At 32.5% G+C, this 17,106-nt stretch overlaps 1 protein-coding gene across 1 annotated transcript in view; it reads right to left on the reverse strand.

Annotated features, from left to right (window-relative positions):
* LOC142321486 (uncharacterized) overlaps positions 1 to 5,459 on the reverse strand; it is a 36,162-nt gene extending 30,703 nt beyond the window's left edge. Inside the window, exons 1-2 of the mRNA XM_075359612.1 lie at positions 4,939 to 5,459; positions 495 to 625 (exon numbers count right to left, since the gene is read on the reverse strand). Coding sequence (XP_075215727.1) covers positions 495 to 625; positions 4,939 to 5,127 — 320 coding nt within the window. The 5' untranslated portion in view covers positions 5,128 to 5,459. The remainder of the gene's footprint in view (positions 1 to 494; positions 626 to 4,938) is intronic.
* Positions 5,460 to 17,106: the final 11,647 nt, after the last annotated feature.

A 17,106-nucleotide genomic window follows, 5' to 3' on the forward strand; every position in this document is an offset into this window, starting at 1 on the left:
AATTTTGATTATGAGTTCTGTGATCTCATACGGACTATTTACAAAAACGTTTTTTTATCTAGAATTATGGTTTTTTGAGATGTTGAAAGATGTGATATGAAAAACTGAAATGTGTTGCACATATAACAATGCACACTGCTTACACAAAAAAACAGTTTTTGACAGAAAAAATAGGCCACTCATAACTTTTACTTTAGATCAACAATAATGTTAAAATTATATTAAACTATTTAACTGTTTTAAAAGATATTTTTAATTTTATATAAAATAACTGAACGTATAAAGACAAATTTTATAATTCAATTCATCATACTTGAGATCAATCTCTCTCCATATTACAAGAGGTTTCTGGTATCTCAAAAATCTTTTTACTAATTACCTTTGACATAAACATTCTTACTTAATTTATAATTAAAAATAAGTTTTACAATGTAAAAGCAGGTTATATTAACTGCATAACAGACTATAAAACTAATGAAATATTTTTTACTAACCTGTTTTTAGCTTCATCCAAATGATGGACTCTATAATGCAAGTCATAAATTGTACCAATTGAATCAGCGGCATATATACAATGATTTGTCATAAATATATTGATAATAGGATGTGAAAATTTTAAATCATCCTAAATCACCAAAATAAATCAAAATTTAACTGTTAATCCATAAACAACTAAATAAGAATAGCTAACTAAAAGAAAAAAATATTAGCAAAGAATGTGAGATGAAAAATGATAAATTCGGACAAAGACTGTACAAATAACCCAAAAGGAAAGAGGATTGTGGCATTCAAAATTTATGGTGAACGACGGCTAGATAGACTTGGAGAAGAGGAAGTAACATAGTAAATGTAAGAGAAGAGTTGCATAAACTATTCAATAAAGTTAAAGAAAGGTCATGCAAGTTTTTAAGTCACATACTGTGATACTGAAGTATACTTAGATACTAGAGGAATGTTCAGTTTACTTAAAACCCACACTAAAAAATATAAAATAATATTTTTTCAATTCTTAATTTAACATTTTGATTTTTCAGAAGTTGACATCTAATTAACAAACTCATAAAACCCATAACTTGATGCTAAGTAACAAATATATTAAATAAAGAAATTGGAAAAGTATGTCTTTCTACTTTTTATATGGATTTATACCAGATGGGCCAACTCATTACTCTCGTAAAGGTCATTGAATACAAAACAAAAACATATTGAATTCATAACTAGCACTTTATTGAAGCTACATGATTACTTATTACACTGTTTCCCATTTTGTCAATACATTTCTGCAGATGACTTGGGACACTCATAGTTATTTGCAGAGTCATGTATTGGAATCTATTTCTTCAAAAATATTTTGAATAGCATCTTTCAAGTCCTGAATTATTTATGGTTTTGTACATAGTCTTTATCTCTAACAATTCCCCAAAAGAAAAACTCCATGGGTGTAATGTCTGAAGATTTGAGTAGCATTTCTATTGCTCCTCGCCATCCAGTAACTTTCCCAACAAATAACTCACAATGTTTCACACAGATGTTGCATAATGGGTCAAGGCTCCATCATCTTGAAAGTAAAGTTGAAGTCGTAGTTCATTTATAGCTCCAGAATGCCATAGGTTGCCAATATTTCCAGGTGCACCTCTCCCAATTACTATTTCCATTCAACAAAAAAAAATCAAGGCCCAATTACTCCACAACACAAAATACCACCCCAAACAGTAACACCAGGTTGATTTAGTTGCCTCTAAAAACAGCTGTATGGTTCTCAATAGGTACACCAATATCGGATACCAATAGGTACAGCCAGTACTGTGGACATGGACCGTTAATTTGAAACCTCCTTATTACTCCAAATTATCTTAGAAAACAATTCATTATCATCACCTTCTCTTAGTTAATTTAACATTGTCTTGCAAAATTGAAGCCTACGATCACCATCGTCTTACAGTAGGCTATGCATGAGACGAGGTATGTAATGTTTGAATTTGTTCTTATGTAAAATTCTCTGTTCTAGAAATATTCTGTTCAAGAGGTAGCCTATGAGTAGAATTTTTAGGACTCTGGATAACTGCTTGTAAAATTTTAAGCTTCGTTTTATCACTTAATGATGGCTTACCTGACCTGGGGCAGTCTGCTGCAGATACATTTCTCTCAAAACCTTTTACTAAATTATAGACAGCCTTCCATGTTGGAAGAACAATGTTGAAATGTTTATTCCACTCAATTATAACCACCTTTGTACCAGGTTTTTAAAGCAAAAACTCTTTCTTCAGTAAACATCTAACAAGATGTTGTAAACATCTTCAGAAGTTAGAATCAACAATGTTCAATGAACATAACAGCAGTATACACTCTGGTGTTTGTGTCAAAAACTACCTGATAAAAACAAAATATAGTAATTTAAAATTGATGGGAAGATCACAAATAAGATTATCTTAATGTTTACAATGGATAGTGACTTCTGGCCCACCTGGTATACTGATTTTAATTTTATGATTATTTTTTTAGTAATAATTATTTAAAATATGAATTACCCTGCAGTAATAGATGCCATAATGATGAAACGCTACGAGAAATCTGCAGAAAAGCTAGTAAGATAACAGAATTTTATTGCTTTTTATTCTAAGGTTTCCAATTAATTTTCTTGAATTTTTAGACAAAAATAGTTAGCTTTCAGAATGACATGGGATTATAAATTATTATGCTACAACAATCCAATATTTGGCGACAACAAAAAATCTTCCACATAAGTTAAATGAATAAAAAAAATTGTCAATTTGACCAATAAAGTATTAAGAAGTGTAAACCTTGCCTTACCTATATCATTACTTTATTGGTGATTTGGCATAATCTTACATCATTTATGTCGTCAAAACTACACAAATAAATTAAAACATATGGGTTGAATGCAGTTTTTTTTAAAGAGCTACTTCTTTCCAATCAACAAGTTTTGTTACTTAAAGTGTGTTTGGGATTATGTAAATTTTATTCAATAATCTATAAATTTTCAATCAATACAATTTTACTTTTCAGATATTGTAACTACAATTAACTTTACTAAACATCTCAAAATGTTCTTTCACCTAATTAGAATAGTAGTGACCAGTAGTGATATAAGCTGGAACTTGCAAACACTAAAGATTTATATATTTTTATTACAACTTGGTCTTCAAAGAAAGTTCATTTTTTAAATGTTCAACTAGCGTGAAAATGATAATAGAAGATAGCAACAGCTGCAGAATTGTTGAAAAGGTGGAAGTCAAGAATTTGATCTATAACAAAAAAAATAAATTATGGTGAAGAATTTATATGAGTGAGAAAATGAATTTCTTGGAGACAAATCCTGGGGCCATGTGAGGCACTTTTAAGAAATCTTACCATAAAAGACCAGTACTACACTTGTATGCTCACATTCTTCTACAAAAGTTAATAATTTGTGTGCTATTCCATTTTTTTCTCATTCAGAATCGATAACTAAATAAAATCTGAAGAATACGAGACTATTAGAAATGTTTGAAGAAAACTCTGACAATAATAAGATGTTAACAGCAGAAAGTTTTGGTATATGACTACATAAGTATAAAATAAAATTTTAGTAAACAGAAAGGCTTTTATCTATGTCTGCATGCAACTTAGATGTCAGCAAGCGTTTACACACACATTTTAGTTTTACTGGTATGCCAGCAAATGTCAACCTTTACATTCCAAAAAAAAAACTTAGATGCACAATAATTGGTCAGATTTGGGAAAAATAGATTAGGTAGAAAATGACAGTTTTGCATTTGCTAACTTAGCATGGAATGTTTGTAAGAAATGGTTATTATAATACACTGCAATAAAGTGAAAGGTACGGTTGGTCTATTAGTAATAATGCTTATGTGTAAACTGTGCAATCCCATCTGCATTTTTATTCAGAGCCTACAGATAAAACTATAGATTACAATAATGTTCATTCTTTCAGTGTATTTTTAAAGTTTACCTTTTGGATCATTGCAGTGTTATTTAGAAATTTCAAATTTGTTATAAAATTGAACAAATCATTTTCAACTTCTTAGAGATTTATTCAAAAAATTACTTTGACTGGTTGCATTAGCACAAGTTTTGCATTAAGTCAAGCATTGGCAAAATTTCCTTTTTTTATTGATGAATTAATTCATCACAGATGCTTACAAAGCAGCATGTGTATGGGAACATGAAAATCGATACTTTTATAGCTTATTAAAAAATAAAATGTCATGCCTAACTGGGATTCAAACTCGGGGCTTCCAGATTAAAGGCCAAGAATCTATTGGTCTGCCACAGAGTTTGGCCTTTCTTTTCAAGTATGTTTATTTATATATTACCAACAAAAAATTTCAACTGATGTAAACCAGTACAATATAGGAATGCAAAACTTCTTCACTTGTACTACACTACAAGAGATATTAATTGAAATCCTGTTTGCAATGGTAACAGAATAAATGAAACTACTGCACTGTTTTAGTTGTTATAAAATAAGTATTTAGATTACATCTGCCATTAGTCAAGCAAAAACATGTCAAATTTGAAAAAAAAAACACTTTTATACAAGAATAATTAAGATATTTAGCAACTGATATATTAGGATATCAACAATGTCTTTAATCTGGAAGGTTCATGGAATTTTTTACTTGCTCCAAAATTCCTTTTTGGTAATATGTGGATGTAGTTACTAAAGAAAATAAATATAATTAAAATGAATTAGTAATTTAATTATTATTAATTTTCTTAGGATAATGACTCAAGTTATGTCTATTATAATAGTTATGAATACAAGAATGCAATTCATGCTACCAAGTAACTCAAAATAATTTGAATCATATAAGTACCTGGGTAAAACATTAAACTTATTTTGAACCCTTAAATAAGACATGTTATTCTATATACATTCTGAAATAAGTACATCACTAATTATTTGTAACATACCTTTTCTACAGTTTGTTCTTTAAACAAAGCTTTATTTTTTTCATCGATACAATTAAAGATTGTAACATAACACGAATGCCAAACTGCAATAAATAACCTTAAATGATGTTTTATTTTTAAACATTTAATTCCATTAGGAATAAAACGACATCTAGAAACTACTCCAAACGAATCGCGAGTATCATCCATGGTCAAAAATTTAAACCAAACATAATAACAATTTAACTTATGTTCAGATAATACAATGTTGGCTTCAAAACTAATCACCTAAACTTCAACTTTAATTTCCAATAGAATAACAAGAATGAAACCCAACAGTTGATTTATTGGTTATGTTTTTGATTTATTCGTTACGCTTTTGGCGCCTAAACTGTTTCGTAGCCGGCCTCCTTGATACGAGTGGTATTGTCTCGGCCTTTCATCCGGAGATCCTGGGTTCGAGTCGCAGTCAGGGCATGGCATTCTCATACACGTTACAAATCGTTCAACTAATCCTCTCCTCTGAAGCAATACATAACGGTGGTCCCGGAGGTTAAAAAATAACAAACAAAACTGTTTCGTAGAAAAGGTTATCCGAAAACAATGCTACCTAGTGTTACTTTGAGTAAGTACATTTACTAAAAATAAAGCAGATTTTTTTGTTGTAAACCAGGGCATTTCACTTTATCTAATTTTTTTTTCTCAATAACAATTGGCTCTCTTGCGGAGCCATAAAGTAAGTTTCATGACAAAAACATGTGATAAGGGAGTCATTAAGGAACCTCCAAAATAAGTAATACACAATAAACAGTTGCAAGTGTCCAATATGAAATTTCAAGCTCAGTCATAAATTATAAAAATTAATTTCAGCACCATATAGTCCACAAGAACAAACATTAATTTTTTTTTTTTTTGTCTTCAGTCATTTGATTGGTTTGATGCAGCTCTCCAAGATTCCCTATCTAGTGCTAGTCGTTTCATTTCAGTATACCCTCTACATCCTACATTCTTAACAATTTGTTTTACATATTCCAAACGTGGCCTGCAATTTTTTCCTTCTACCTGTCCTTCAAATATTAAAGCGACTATTCCGGGATGCCTTAGTATGTGGCCTATAAGTCTGTCTCTTCTTTTAACTATATTTTTCCAAATGCTTCTTTCTTCATCTATTTTCCGCAATACCTCTTCATTTGTCACTTTATCCACCCATCTGATTTTTAACATTCTCCTATAGCACCACATTTCAAAAGCTTCTAATCTTTTCTTCTCAGATACTCCGATCGGCCAAGTTTCACTTCCATATAAAGCGGCACTCCAAACATACACTTTCAAAAATCTTTTCCTGACATTTAAATTAATTTTTGATGTAAACAAATTATATTTGTTACTGAAGGCTCGTTTAGCTTGTGCAATTTGGCATTTTATATCGCTCCTGCTTCGTCCATCTTTAATAATTCTACTTCCCAAATAACAAAATTCTTCTACCTCCATAATCTTTTCTCATCCTATTTTCACATTCAGTGGTCCATCTTTGTTATTTCTACTACATTTCATTACTTTTGTTTTGTTCTTGTTTATTTTCATGCGATAGTTCTTGTGTAGGACTTCATTTATGTCGTTCATTGTTTCTTCTAAATCCTTTTTACTCTCGGCTAGAATTACTATATCATCAGCAAATCGTAGCATTTTTATCTTTTCACTTTGTACTGTTACTCTGAATCTAAATTGTTCTTTAACATCATTAACTGCTAGTTCCATGTAAAGATTAAAAAGTAACTTTCTTTCTTATGTTCTTCAATTGTTACTGTTGCTGTTTCATTCCTGTACATGTTAGCAATTGTTCTTCTATCTCTGTATTTGAACCCTAATTTTTTTAAAATGCTGAACATTTTATTCCAGTCTACGTTATCGAATGCCTTTTCTAGCTCTATAAACGCCAAGTATGTTGGTTTGTTTTTCTTTAATCTTCCTTCTACTATTAATCTGAGGCCTAAAATTGCTTCCCTTGTCCCTATACTTTTCCTGAAACCAAATTGGTCTTCTCCTAAAACTTCCTCCATTCTCCTCTCAATTCTTCTGTATAGAATTCTAGTTAAGATTTTTGATGCATGACTAGTTAAACTAATTGTTCTGTATTCTTCACATTTATCTGCCCCTGCTTTCTTTGGTATCATGACTATAACACTTTTTTTGAAGGCAGACGGAAATTCCCCTTTTTCATAAATATTACACACCAGTTCGTATAATCTATCAATCGCTTCCTCACCTGCACTGCACAGTAATTGTACAGGTATTCTGTCTATTCCAGGAGCCTTTCTGCCATTTAAATCTTTTAATGCTCTCTTAAATTCAGATCTCAGTATTGTTTCTCCCATATCATCCTCCTCAACTTCCTCTTCTTCCTCTCTAACACCATTTTATAATTCATTTCCTCCGAATAACTCTACAATATATTCCACCCATCTATTGACTTTACCTTTCGTATTATATATTGGTGTACCATCTTTGTTTAACACATTATTAGATTTCAATTTATGTACCCCAAAATTTTCCTTAACTTTCCTGTATGCTCCGTCTATTTTACCAATGTTCATTTCTCTTTCCACTTCTGAACACTTTTCTTTAATCCACTCTTCTTTTGCCAGTTTGCACTTCCTGTTTATAGCATTTCTTAATTGCCGATAGTTCCTTTTACTTTCTTCATCACTAGCAATCTTATATTTTCTTCGTTCATCCATCAGCTGCAATATATCGTCTGAAACCCAAGGTTTCCTGCCAGTTCTATTTATTCCGCCTAAGTTTGCTTCTGCTGATTTAAGAATTTCCTTTTTAACGTTCTCCCATTCTTCTTCTACATTTTCTACCTTATCTTTTTTACTCAGACCTCTTGCGATGTCCTCCTCAAAAATCTTCATTACCTCCTCTTCCTCAAGCTTCTCTAAATTCCACCGATTCATCTGACACCTTTTCTTCAGGTTTTTAAACCCCAATCTACATTTCATTATCACCAAATTATGGTCGCTATCAATGTCTGCTCCAGGGTAAGTTTTGCAGTCAACGAGTTGATTTCTAAATCTTTGCTTAACCATGATATAATCTATCTGATACCTTGCAGTATCGCCTGGCTTTTTCCAAGTGTATATTCTTCTGTTATGATTTTTAAATTGGATGTTGGCAATTACTAAATTATACTTCGTGCAAAACTCTATAAGTCGGTCCCCTCTTTCATTCCTTTTGCCCAGCCCGTATTCACCCACTATATTTCCTTCCTTGCCTTTTCCAATGCTTGCATTCCAATCTCCAACTATTATTAAATTTTCATCTCCTTTTATGTGTTTAATTGCTTCATCAATCTCATCGTATACACACTCTACCTCATCATCATCATGGGCGCTTGTAGGCATATAGACGTTAACAATCGTTGTCGGTTTAGGTTTTGATTTTATCCTTATTACAAACATTAATAACATAGAATAAAAAGAAAGAGGATAAAAGAGAAATAAAGAACAGAAAGAAAGAGAAGTAACAAAGAAATTAGATAAGACACCATTAAACTTGACGGTGTTAGATTCCAATCTGTTACGCAGACCCAAGTCGAGTACATGGACACGTCTCAACCGCCGGACGTCCCTGCTGTTTTCGAGTAGATTAATTGCAAAGTGGTTTACATGATTCTCAAGTCTCTGCAGGTATTTCACACTGTGCTATTGTGCAATCTCACGAACCGACGGGATCTCCAGATAATCGTGAATCTCATCATTCCGCATGAACCATGGTGCTTCGGCAATTACACCCGCTACTTTGCTCTGGAATCATTATATAGCTTCCACATTACTAGTACTAGCCGTTCCCCACAATTCTATACCGTACGTCCAGACTGGGCGCAGGATAGCCTTATAAATTAAGATCTTCTTGGATAACTTGAGGACTGAGTTCCTCCTTAGCAACCAATGAAATTCCCTGTACCTTGCGTTCCGATGTTTCCTCTTCATCCTCACGTGACACTTCCAGGTCAAACGCCGATCCAGATAAAGTCCAGGTACCGCGCAGTCTCCGTTTGCAGGATTAAAACACCATCGAATTACACACTGGGATAGTCATCCCTCCGCATGGCAAATGTGATGTGTCTCGACTTACCTTAATCCTCCATTTTTTTTTGCCACACGCAGACACGGTCTAGCGTCATTTGTAGATTCTGCGAGGTAAGGCCAGGGTCTTCGTTAACGGCCAGGATAATAGTGTCATCGGCGAACGTGGCGACGATGCAATCATCCAGGGCCGGAATGTCCGCAGCGAATATTGAATACAACACATGGACCAGAACAGAGCCCTGAGGGATACCCAACCCAACCTCAAAGAGTCTTGAAAATTCGTCATTACATTTCACCTGAGTAAAACGCTCCTCAAGATAATTCTGCAAGACTAGGAAGTAGGATTGAGGAAGTTGTAGCTTTAATTTAGAGCAAGCCAGCTATTTATCCATACCTTATCAAAGGCCTGCTGTGTGTCTAAGAGCGCCGCCGAGCAGAATTTCCGCTCCTCCAGACGCCCACTGATGACTCTATGGGATTGTTCGATTGTGGTTCGGTCACACCTGAACCCAAACTGGTGGTCCGGAGTTATTCCCTTACTCCCCAACACTGGCCGAAGCCTGTGCAGTAGTAGCTTCTCAAACAATTTAGATAAGACCGGTAACAGGCTAACAGGTCTGTAAGAAGAGACTTTCTATGCAGGCTTCCCTGGTTTTAAAATCATCACCACCTGCGACACCTTCCATTTCGCTGGCAAGACGTCCGCAGAACAGCGTTAAACAGTTAACTAATGTACTCGATGCCTTTAAGGGGTAACATGAAAAGCATTTTGTGCGTCACTAAGTCGAAGCCAGGGGCCTTCCTAAATCGTCTCCCTTGGTTGACTAATTTCAGTATCTCCCTTGCAGAGATCGGTTTAATCGGGAGCTGATTGGCATTGGGATCCCAAGGAGGTTGTTTCTACATAACCGGGGCCTTCTTCATCGTGGGGTCGGAACGTTACCTCTAAGTATGAGGAAAACAGATAGGCCTTCTCTTTGTCAGTCCTCGCCCACGATCCAGAACGCCTCTAAGGCGGGGAGTGTTCCTGGTGATCGTTGCGGTCCCATCGTAGCGTTCCATAAGGAGCATCAGTCCCCATTCAGTTGAGAAAGATTTTCTATGTACAACTTGAATGTCTCGTCCCTGATAGTCTTCAACAACCTCCTCAGTTTCTGCGCCGTCCTATTAAGAAGATTTCTGTCTCTGAAATGCTGCCATTTCCGCCGAAGACGCCGCTTCGAGACAATTAGTTTTGTCACTTCCCTCGGATAGGTATTGTTTCTGACTGAGTGTAAATCTTCAGGTGTAGATCGCCATGCTACCTCCTGCATTACCGACGTCAAAAGGTACGTCGCGTGATCAATATCCCAGGGGTACCGAGTGGAAAAGGGTCAGTCAGTTTCTCTTCAATCCAGTCCTGGTAAAAAAACAAATCCATTCATCTCGTGTGAAGAATAGCCCTTTCCTCCTTATCACCATCGTGCTCAATGTAAGTAGAACCGGCGAGTAGTCCGACGATGAATCATAGTTGTTCTCCACTAGAGTGTATGCAGATGATATACCCGAGGTGACAAAAAAGTTAAGTAAATCCGGAATCTTCATCAGGTCCGTAGGCCAGTATGTCGTCTGGAATACCGATACCACGTCCAGGCACAGATTTTGGACACACCTCTTCAGCGATCTACCCCTGCTGGTTGTCAACTCCATGGGACTCCATGGTCACACTCTCATTACCACTCAAAGCATCTGACAGATTGTTTGCCAAATCGTCTAAAAAGCTCCTTGCGTGCACCCCTCCTTGGGTCCCTATCCAACGACAGTAGCAGACCACATTTCCTGGATGGTACATGACATCCTACAATATCAGATGGCTCCTTGTCTACCGTATCTGCCGAAAGCAGTTGATCCATATCATGCACAAACTAAGCGTACATAAGCATAAACAAAACTAGAAACCATAAAAAGTAAACAATCAAAGAACATTCCTTAGCAATGGAGCAGTGAAACGAAAAGATTCTCCAGGATTATAATTGGAAAAAAAAACTTATACCTAATAATAATTAACTTTCAAAAAGCAACCGCAGATATAAAACAGAATGGAACATAACTCAATATAACACAAAAATAAATTTTAGGTAGAATACACAAACACATGACTATCTCAAAGAACATCTGATTTTAAACTCATGTAATTATTAAAAAAAAAAAAAAAAATATGTGGACACACATAACTTCCTTGTACGCCTATAAAATTACATACACATTTTTTTTTTAATGAAAAGTACATAAAATTTTATTTCATTAATAACTTCTGAAATTTTTTTAAAATTATTGTTATTATTGAACTATTATTTATCATAAACATTATTTTACAATTAGAGATTAATAATTATTAATAAATTAATTTATTTAAATTAAAAAAAAAAAAGGTAAAAAAATAAACGGAGATGAAATCTGATTCAAACTGATGTGTCTTACCCTTGTAAGATCCAAATATTTCATTAGTTAAAATTTTATTTGGCTATAACTGTGGAGCCAACAAAAATAAGTACTACTTAGGATATATTATTGAAAAGCTCTCAATAAGGATTTATTACTGCAGTTAAGAAAAAGTCCAAAATCCAAATTTTTGGGATTTTGGGCTTTTTTGGACACTTTTGGTTCAGTTGACTGCAATCAAAAGGGGAGGTGTACAATTAAATGTGATACAGTCTAAATAAAAAATTTCAACATTCTTCAGCTAATTGTTTTTTAGTTAGGGTTGATACGTACGTACATACGTCATGGTGAAACTAGTCAAAATGGATATTTTCGTTGAAATCTGAAAACCAAAATTTTTTGATTACAGTACTTTCTTTACTTCATACAAGGAAGTAATTAATGAATAAACAAATAGAGGAAGAAAAGTTAGATAGATAAGCAACTCAATTTAGCTCTCTAAATTTGTAAATTTATAAATTCCAAAGTGAAGACTTTATACAGAGAATTTAGAGTACTTCAAAAGAAATCAGAAAAATTGCAACAGCCGTAGAAATAAACCTAACTCATCAGGAGAGCTAAATAATATTTCTTTAAATAAATGGTTACATAAAAGTTCTATCAGATGCTAAAGGAATGTTTTGAAAAATACAACCAAATTAAATTCAAGAAGCAGTAGAGTAAAATACAAATAATAAAGTATAACTTCTTAAAGTATAACTTCTTATGTATAGTCTTGGATATGAATATAGTTATTAAAATATAAAATTAAATAATTCTTGTGCAGCTATTTTAAATTGAAATGCCCACTAAACTATGTAGAAGTATCTGTCAGGGATTAAATCAAAGTCTTAACTAATTTTTTTTTAATAGCACAAATAATAACCAACAATGTAAATGATGTTTGATCATATTTTTTATTTTAATGGCAAATAAATGGCTTGGTCCAATCAGCTAAAAAACTAATTTAATTACCGATACAATTCCAAGTAGTTGTGATAAACAGTGTTAATCCTAGTAGGGAAAAACTGACAAACTAGGAACAAAAATTTCTCAAGGTCTCCATGTGAAGAAATTCTTTTAACTGTTTTTAAAAATATAATCATTGAGAAAAGATTAACTGATTTAGACAATCAGCATGTTGGTCAATTTTATTCATAAGAAAACAGGTATAATACTGTTCTAAGATTGTATGTTAGGTTATTTGATTGCATCAGAAAAAGGGATTTTTTTTTTATTAAAAAAAATTAAATGGATTGTCTTAAGTCCCGTAATTCAGAATTATAAAATAAGAGTTGACAAATATTTTGGTAGTTCGTTTCTAACATCAGGACAAGAAGAAAGGTCCTTTAAACATACATCTGGAAATACCTTCTTTTTTCTGTCCAGAATTTTGTGTTTTTTAAATAGAAATTTATATCACGAGGATGGATTGAGGTATTTTAATGCAATTTGCAATGTCTTTTAAACTAATATTCCCACAAAATAAATGGATTTGTAATTTTATGTTTGTAAATTTAATAACAGTAACCATCTAATTTTTCATCTCATGATAGCATAAGAACTGTTGGTGCTAAGCAAAAATTGTTTATTAGCTCTCTTAAGTAATTCATTGTGAAGAAAATAACCTATAGTTTTCTCATATCAAACCTCAGCTAGATGAGTGTGGTAGAAACTTCTAGATAAAATTTGTTAAAGATTACTTATTTCCATTAAATGACAATTTGTCAATACTACTAAACTGACGTATGACAAGAACTTTATTACTGAAAAATTACCAGTACACCAGAAAAAACCTGTTAAATGTAGAAGTTAAAAATATTTTATATTTATAAAATCATTATTTTCTTTTTTGTAAAATAGGTAAATGAAAAATAGTTTGATAACCAATTTGTCCAAGTATCTCTCCTTTAATGGGTAATACTTACAATTATTTTTCCCTCTTTAACATACAATTTAAACTGTGCCGATTCATAATGGTGATGCACGTTACCTTGTATTATAACATTACTGTCTGTTTAATTTTTTTTAAAAATATTTTTCGTTGGATTAAATTAAAGTTGCCATTAATTAGTAGGATGTATTATTGTGAAGGGCACTTTTCTACTTTAAAACTTTCTCTACTAATAGAACTACACAGTTCCATACTCACTAAAAATGTTATAATTTATAAGATCTTTGATAATTTTTAATTTTTTTTTTTGATTATAATACAACACAAAGTAAATCATACACACAGCAGACAGTGGAACACTAATATCCTCAATGTGTCATAGGATTGGAAAAAGCAGCCAGCAATGGGCAGCTGTTATCAAAGTTTACATACAGCTAGTTGATGTATTTATCTGCTTTTGTAATTAACTGACAATTTAAAAATATTTTCATGTGTAATTTTTCTGGTTTTTAACCAATGAAGATGGTAGGCAATGTAAATGATATAAAACTGTCATAAAATGTAAAAAAATAAAAATTGCAAAAAATAACTGGTTATGTCTGGTATTGAAGTTAAATGACTGACAGTAGATTTAAAAATATAAGTAGCAAAGTGAATTTTTTTTTTGTCTTGGCAGAAATAATGTTACTTCCACAAACATTTTTGCAAGTTTAATTTTATTAATAATTCCTGTATATCAGTATCAGTTTTATGACCAAGCTTAGTGTCAATAGATGTTAAATGGTACTAATTTACGCCTGCTGGTGGTAAATCAAAAAAATAATATTGTTCTAAGGATAACTGTCATTTACTGATACAGCCTTCTTTTATAACAGAGTGATTCTGGTGGCTCAATTATGTGCAATGGAGGACTATCAGGAATTATTTTGCATGTACATGTTTTCAAACAAAATCAGATTTATATCTGAATCCTCTTTCCATTTCAGTAGCATACATTATTACTACAACTGGAATAAACAGAATGGTAAGAGCTAATTACTAATACAATTATAAAACATTTCATTTCTAAAATGATTGTATTGAAATAAGTACTACAACTTAAGAAAACAAATTTTACTGTTAAACTGTAATGTAATATTGTAACTAGGTGAGTAAATTTTTTTTTATCAACTTCCAGACAGACATTCAATGCTTGACTGGCATTTGGGTCAGAACAAACTACTTGATTCTAAATAATTTGTTTTGTGTTTTATTAAATGAATATCACAAATGTACAAACCCGCAAATAAAAATGATAAATAAAAACAGGAATTAGTTGAAAGTGGCTCCAAGTTTTCAATAAATATATTCATTTTTGTTCTAATCAGCTAAAACATTTTCTCCAGTATGGTGATATTTCTAATTCTAGAATTTATTCCTTTTATTATGTACCTTAGGGAAAGATAAAGAATAAAAATTTAATGGCTAATTGTGTCCATTCAATCAATAAATTTTTGATAAATCTAGTTAATTAACTCAAGGTTTGGGGTGTGATGCAATCCTTGCATATATTACTTTAGGTGCCCCATAATTTACAGATCAAAGCTACTTCTCAAACCTTGAGAGATAACCACTTCAGAAATCTACTACCCCCAGTCCCTAGACTTATTCAATTGTGCTGAGGCAACAGTCACCCTGGTCTGTGCCACTGCAATGATGATCCTTATTACTAATCGTACAAAATACTCGTACTAACTAATACATCATACTAAAAACAAACATACATCGTACTTTATTTAACTGTACAGTTAAATTCCAGTTCCAGTTTTTTAAGAATAGTAATGCTACACAGTGTCATATTTGTATTTGGTCCATCAAGTATTAAATAAAAGACAAAACAGAACAAAAAAGAACAGTAACTCTTGAGTTAGAATTAACCTTTTTCTCTAAGCTGTTCTAATTATTTAAACTAGAACGCTTATAGTATTCACTATTATTAATAATTAATTATCTCATTATCAATCATTTGCAATTTGAGTAGATAAAAGAAAAGTAAAATGAGAAATATAAATAATAAAATACAAATAGAAAATAAAAAATGTAAAGTACTGATCATCCTAAATTTGACTGTAGCTGTATTTAAGATGATTCAGAAGTGTATTGTAGCCAATGATCATGGTGGTTATAAACCAATTATTATACCTAAACATGGTTATAAATTCTCTTTAACTTTCCTGTATGCTCTGTCTCTTTTACCAATGATAATTTCTCTTTCCACTTCTGAAAACTTTTCTTTAATCCACCCTTCTTTCACTAATTTGCACTTCCTGTTCATAGTATTTCTTAACTGTCGATAGTTCCTTATATCTTCTTCATCACTAGCATTCCTATACTTCTACGTTCATCCATTAACTGAAATCTTCCTCTTCCTCAAGCTTCTCTAAATTCTAACGATTCATCTGGCACCTTTTCTTAGATTTACACTGGCACCCAATATACCTATTTTATTATCACTAAATTATGGTTGCTATCAATGTCTGCTTCTGGATATGCTTTGCAGTCGACAAGTTGATTTCTAAATCTTTGCTTAACAATGATGCCTCTAACTGATGCCTTGCAGTGTCACCCAATTTTTTCCATATGTATATTCTTCTATTACATTTTTAAACTGGGTGTTAACAATTACTAAATTATACTTTATGCAAATAAGTTGGTCCCCTCTTTCATTTCTTTTGCCCAGCCCGTCTTCATCCGCCATATTTCCTTCCTTGCCTTTTCCGATGCTTGCATTCCAATCTCCAACTATTATTAAATTTTCATCTCCTTTTATGTGTTAATTAGTTTGTAAATTTCTTCATATACACACTATCTCATTATTATCTTGGGCACATGTAGGCATATAGACATTAACAATTTTTGTCGACTTAGATTTTGATTTTATCCTGATTACAATGATTCTATTGCTATGATTTTTATAGTACTCTACTCTTTTCCCTATCTTCTTGTTCAACATGAAACAACTCCTGCCTGCCTTTTATTTGATGCTGAGTTTATTCTAAAATCACCTACTTCTAACATTCCATATTCCAACTTGTAGAATGTTATTATTTAATTTCCTGGCAACTCCTTTCTTGGTAGTCCCCACCTGGAGATCTGAACAGGGGACTAGTTTACCTCTAGAATATTTTACCAAGGAAGGCATCTCACCATCGGGAAAGTCTCATGATTCGTAGAGGGAGCTTGAAACCTTTAACTAATTACAATTATTGCTGAAATTACAATAAATTATGCATGAAAAATACCTGAGTTTCAGTTCAATGCAATCCATTTTACAATGTAATGTGTAAAATAGTCACAAGTGTATCACAGTAAAAGTTATATGCATAATTACAGTGGGTAAATTGCAGTGTAAGTTTACATGAAGCAACTGTAATATTTTCTAACATGGGCCTAGATTCCCACCCAGTTTCATTGAAATCCTTTTTCCAATTATAACTTTGTTCCCCACCCTGTACTAATTAAAATTGTGAGTTACACAATGTTTGTTCTCCAGGAGTGATAATAACTATATTTTACACTGATCCTTTGTTTTTAACTTGGAAAATTTTCAGCCAAAATTGTACTGTGTGTACATTTTAATTTAACTTTAGGTATTAGTCATTTTATTAAACCCATTATGTTAAGAACTGATCAATAATTCATGGATGTGTCAGAAAGAAGACAGTCAATTGCAAATAGGATCACCCATTGGTAGGAAGGAACACA

Source organism: Lycorma delicatula, chromosome 3 (genome assembly GCF_047948215.1).
Source record: "Lycorma delicatula isolate Av1 chromosome 3, ASM4794821v1, whole genome shotgun sequence".
In the NCBI taxonomy this organism is placed as follows: Eukaryota; Metazoa; Arthropoda; class Insecta; order Hemiptera; family Fulgoridae; genus Lycorma; species Lycorma delicatula.